Consider the following 6,000-nt stretch of genomic DNA (forward strand, 5'->3'; position numbering starts at 1 on the left):
TTTCTTTTTGCTGTTTGAGAGTTTATTGTGGACGCTTTTTCTTCCATCCGTTTTTTCTCACACGAACTAGTCAAAATTCGAGAGCAGCCAGATCGAGCAGTGGTTTTAGAAGCATTTAAACGGGAAATGGGACGAATTTGTTCTGGTGTTCGGGAAACAGGTGCACTAACACTTTCATCTAGCTGAAGTGGGTCTGTAATATTAACAATATTATCAGGCTGAAGCAGAAGAGGTTCAGTCAAACTATCCTCATCCGTATGATCTGCCGGAGCGAACTCATCTTCGCTAAAATTTTGGGAGTTGAAAGGATATATTCCTGTTGACTGGAAACCACTGATTATATTTTCTGATCTGAATGCTCTTTGAAATGGTAAGATAGACAGGTGGGCAACTTCGTATATCGTTATTCTCTTTCCTGGATTGTTTGTCATAAAATCAGTAAAAGACGTTTGAAGAAATTTTTTAAATGGTCCGTAAACTGACACGTTTAGTGGCTGGAGACGGTGCGAAGTATGAGGGGGAAACGACAATAGATGTATTCCATTATCCCGTGAATAATTGATGCAGTCAACGCTGCAGTGAGATGAATGGTTGTCGAGAAGCAAAAGAATCGGTCCCTCTTTAGAACATTTTGTGTTATTTTGAATGTGTTTAAGAACGTCTATAAACAATTCCGACATCATCCAACCACTTTTACTGACTAACCCGATAGACCCCGAAACACATCCATTTAAAAATTGGGAACTATTTCGTACGCGTGGAAAAACGTAAGCTGGTGGAAGCCGATTTCCACTGGCGTTGATTATTCCTACAAGGGTGACCAAACTGCCTCTCTCAGCTGAAACAGCTTGCCCAACTTGTCGTTGACCCTTCGTTGCAATTATCTAAAAAGCACCTCGAATTCGTTAAACTTTATAACTAAAATCGTTAATTAATTCACAAACCTTTGGCGAATCAACGACGGTCGTAATACCAGTTTCATCCAAATTGTATATATCATTTGGTTGAAATGAATACTCCTCATAAAGTTTTTTTAAGTTTAAATAAAATTCGTCGACAGCTTTTTTTGAGAAACCTTTTAGTCTTGCTAAACTAGTTCGCTCTGGCTTACGAAGAGTTAGGCTCGAATTCCGTTTCATAAAACCATATAGCCAATCCTCCCCAGCTTCTTTTTGAACATTCCATTTTTCAGGAAAGTCTTTGCCGTTAGCGACAGCGTATTGGTATGCCAACTTCTGAAAACTTTTATATGATAACCCATATTGATAATAACAACACTGTTTAATGTAGTCCACTAGTTCGATTTCTTCCTTCATCGTAAAAACTTGTCTCAAGGTAAATTTTGACTGGTAAATAGCATCTCCAGCCGTGTGACCGGCTAAAGGATCTTGTTTCTTTACTCGGGATTCGATGGTTTGTCGTTTTAAATTATATTTTTTACCTGCAGACGTTGGCGTTTCTACACCGTTTAAGACATCTGCAACTGCCTTTCTCATCTTGCTTTCGTCAATATTCGATTGTGTTTTACGCTTATAATTTCGAACCATTTTTCACTATCTATATAAATCTTAAAAAAAAGAAATTATACGGGGCACCTTCGGCGAACTTGTATTTCTGCCCGGGGCACATTCGGCAAAAATATAGGTTCGCTGAATGTGCCCCAACACAAAACGCTGTATCTACCCCGGACATTCCCATTTTCGTTTTCTCTATTTTATTTTAAGTAATTCACTCTTTTTATCCCTTAATCACACTTTTTCACAGAGTTAACATTCTCACCTTTTAGTTTTGATCAAAGTTTAAAAAAACAAGTGAAACACAAAAAGTTTAATACACTTTTATTTTAGAGTCGAAAACACTATCAGCACTCCCGAAAACACAAAAGCACATGTAAATTTGTCGAATGCATAGAGAGAGATGTGAGACTACAAATCGATATTTTTTATAAGTGGTGGGTAAGCGTTCGCTATTTTATGGTCAATGCAGCTTGTTCCTTCATACCGAAAACGCGATTGCCGAATGTACCCCAAAGCCGACGCTACCCCGGTCTCCCCTAAACACTAACGATAACATCGCTAAAGTTCATCAATTGGTACTAGATGACCGCCGGATTAAAGTTAGGGAAATAGCTGAGATTATGAAGATGTCAAAAGAAACTGTTTGTCACATATTAAACCAAGATTTGGGCATGAGAAAGCTGTCCGCGCGTTGGGTGCCGCGTTTGCTTACGCTAGACCACAAACGTGCGCGCATGAACATTTCCAGCGCTCTGTTGGCTCAGTTTAGAGGCAATAAGACCGAGTTTTGACGCCGATTGATAACTGTAGACGAATCTTGGATTCATCATTATACGCCCGAAACAAAAAACCAATCTAAACAGTGGATTGAAAAGGGGCAAACAGCCCCAAAAAAACCTAAAGCTGTGTATTCGGCTGGGAAAGTGATGGCGAGTGTTTTTTGGGACAGCCATGGAATTATTTTTATCGACTATCTTGAAAAAGGATAAACTATAACAGGAGCATACTACGCATCATTATTGGACAAGCTAAAGGAAGAAATTTCGAAAAATCGGCCACATTTGCAAAAAAAGAAAGTCTTGTTCCACCAAGGCAACGCACCATCTCACACCTCAATAGTCGCCATGGCGAAAATCCACGAATTGCGGTTCGAACTGCTTGACCACCCACCTTATTCACCGGATCTAGCACCAAGCGACTTTTTTTGTTTCCTCAACTTAAAACTGCGCTCGGCGGCCAGAGATTTTCGTCAAATGAGGAGGCAATCTCTTTCGTGAACTCGTATTTTGCAGACAAAGACGCCAAGTACTATTTGGAAGGGTTGCAGAGATGGGAGCATCGCTGGGAGAAGTTTGTGGAGTTACAAGGAGACTATGTAGAAAAATAAACAAAAAATTTTGAAAAAGTCGCGTGCATCATGGTTAGGTCGGTTACTTATCGGACAGCCCTCGTATTATCAACAGAAGGAATTGAAAGATTCAATATTGACATTTTTAAATTAAAACACGTAGAGACAGGACTCCTTTTATATAAAGACGACGCATTACTTTTTGCTATAAAAACACCAATTACACAGATACTAATAACACCATTAAATATATATATATATATACAAAATATATAATTATACAAAAGGAGCACATTTCAAAAACTTAAATGAAATTAACGTTTGTCCGTTTAACCAATGTAAATACGAATATAACAATGACATAATGATCGAAGATATCGAAGACGATACTATCCTGATTAAAAATGCATATAAAATAAAAATGAAACAAGACTGTGATAAGAGAGAAATTATACTCGAAGGAAATGCATTAATAAATTTTTATAATTGTAAAGTTGAGATAAAAAATAAATCATTCCAAAATCAAAAAGTAATTGTAGAAGAAAGATATATTTTCCCTGAAAAAGAAACTGATGTATTACAGTTTGAAAAAGTAATACATTTTTCAGAGGTAATAATAAATCAAGAAAAAAATATTAACAAATTGGAAGAATTAAAAATACACAAAAATGTAAATTATGGCATAAGCATACTAGTAATATTATTAATAGCAATAGGCATATTGGTAAAATGAATAATATATAAGAGAAATAAAAATACGAATTTAAATGTAGAGCTACAAATTCAACCTCTTTCAAATGAGGAAAACACAAGAAAAATAATTGGTCCAATGTCAAGCTCAAAACTATAACTATACTTTTATAATCATAAGTAAGTTTCATAATCACTAGTAATAATAAGAAAACTGGGCAGCATTCAATATTAGATATTCAATAAAGACCATTGAATCTAGGGGTGGAGGAGTCACATATTAGCATACATACACCAAATAAATAATAAAACATTATCCACTTCAAGAAAGATTTCGAAACCTGAACTCTTTCTTGAAATAAGAGAAGCTTGCCTACACATTTTCTGCTGATAAAACAAATTCTTCTAGCATGCGTGCATATGTGTGTATGTATGTAAGTAAAAATTGTATAAACACATGTATAAGTGCGTGCGCGCACTTCAAATTAGAATACATATAAGCAACAAATTGAACTAAAGAAAAATTCAGTCGAAGATTAGACCTAAGCAAAGAAGCTCAGAGTTTTCATTTTTAACTGTATGGCAGAAACAGTCAAAAACGCTACTCCCTTCCTTCCTTTTCCTTTCTTCCTTTTTCCTTCCTTATCGGCAAAATGTGTGCACAGTTGAGCACGTAGAAATCAGCCATCTTTGCTTTGTTTTCATTTGAACAATGTTGCCATTGCTTAATACGCATATACAGTTTTGTACACATCTATGTTTTCAATTACAATTTTTTATAATATAAAGTATCAAAACTGAAAACAAACTATTAAAAATAGTTTATATTTTTATAAGTGATTTTGAGTTATTTTAAGAAAATTTCAACAGATTGAATTATTAAAGTTGATAATTCTTCTTCTTCTTCTTAATTGGCGTAGACACCGCTTATGCGATTATAGCCGAGTTAACAACCGCGCGCCAGTCGCAGAAACTTTTCGCAACGTGGCGCCAATTGGATATTCCAAGCGAGGCCAGGTCCTTCTCCACTTGGTCCTTCCAACGGAGTGGAGGTCTTCCTCTTCCTCTGCTTCCCGCGGCGGGTACTGCGTCGAATACTTTCAGAGCTGGAGTGTTTTCGTCCATCCGGACAACATGACCTAGCCAGCGTAGCCGCTGTCTTTTAATTCGCTGAACTATGTCGATGTCGTCGTATATCTCGTACAGCTCATCGTTCCATCGGATGCGGTATTCGCCGTGGCCAACGCGCAAAGGACCATAAATCTTCCGCAGAACTTTTCTCTCGAAAACTCGCAACGTCGACTCATCGGTTGTTGTCATCGTCCAAGCCTCTGCACCATATAGCAGGACGGGAATTATGAGCGACTTATAGAGTTTGGTTTTTGTTCGTCGAGAGAGGACTTTACTTTTCAATTGCCTACTCAGTCCGAAGTAGCACCTGTTGGCAAGAGTAATCCTGCGTTGGATTTCTAGGCTGACATTGTTGGTGGTGTTAATGCTGGTTCCTAAATAGACGAAATTATCTACAACTTCAAAGTTATGACTGTCAACAGTGACGTGAGTGCCAAGTCGCGAGTGCGACGACTGTTTGTTTGATGACAGGAGATATTTCGTCTTGCCCTCGTTCACTGCCAGACCCATTTGCGTTGCTTCCTTGTTCAGTCTGGAGAAAGCAGAACTAACGGCGCGGGTGTTGAGACCGATGATATCAATATCATCGGCATACGCCAGCAGCTGTACACTCTTATAAAAGATTGTACCTGCTCGGTTCAGTTCTGCAGCTCTAATAATTTTCTCCAGCAGCAGATTGAAAAAGTCGCACGATAGGGAGTCGCCTTGTCTGAAACCTCGTTTGGTATCGAACGGCTCGGAGAGGTCCTTCCCGATCCTGACGGAGCTTTTGGTCCCGCTCAACGTCAGTTTACACAGCCGTATTACTTTTGCGGGGATACCAAATTCAGACATTGCGGCATAAAGGCAGCTCCTTTTCGTGCTATCGAAAGCAGCTTTGAAATCGACGAATAGGTGGTGAGTGTCGATTCTCCTTTCACGGGTCTTTTCCGGGTTGATAATTACTACAGTATATCGATATTGGCAACCCTGCGTTGTGAGAGAGCTACGTTTCTACGGCAAAAATCCAAATGCCGTGAATTCTCACGGCATCTACGTCAAAGAGAGAAGAGAGTAGCGTTTTTCACTGTCCACTTACATTGCGCGCCCATAAGATAGGTCGTATCAGGAAGGGAGTAGCGTTTTTGACTGTTTCCGATAGTAGAGTTTACATAAAGAGCCAAGAAGAAGTTGAGTTCTTTATGACACCAAAACTATACTAAAAAAATTAAATATATTACAAAAGTGATAAATGTACATGAATCGTATACATATTTTATTATTCAAAACTTATAAGTATACTCATATTCATATGTACATATCATGACCATATGT

The 6,000-nt window shown here is 38.1% G+C and overlaps 1 protein-coding gene across 1 annotated transcript in view; it reads right to left on the reverse strand.

The window, feature by feature from the left end:
* LOC125779763 (uncharacterized) overlaps positions 1–1,916 on the reverse strand; it is a 55,813-nt gene extending 53,897 nt beyond the window's left edge. The window contains exons 1-3 of the mRNA XM_049461035.1: positions 1,780–1,916; positions 945–1,567; positions 503–884 (exon numbers count right to left, since the gene is read on the reverse strand). Of these exons, the coding sequence (XP_049316992.1) occupies positions 503–884; positions 945–1,547 (985 nt within the window). The 5' untranslated portion in view covers positions 1,548–1,567; positions 1,780–1,916. The remainder of the gene's footprint in view (positions 1–502; positions 885–944; positions 1,568–1,779) is intronic.
* Between the last annotated feature and the right edge of the window lie 4,084 nt (positions 1,917–6,000).

This window comes from Bactrocera dorsalis, chromosome 6 (genome assembly GCF_023373825.1).
Source record: "Bactrocera dorsalis isolate Fly_Bdor chromosome 6, ASM2337382v1, whole genome shotgun sequence".
Lineage (NCBI taxonomy): Eukaryota > Metazoa > Arthropoda > Insecta > Diptera > Tephritidae > Bactrocera > Bactrocera dorsalis.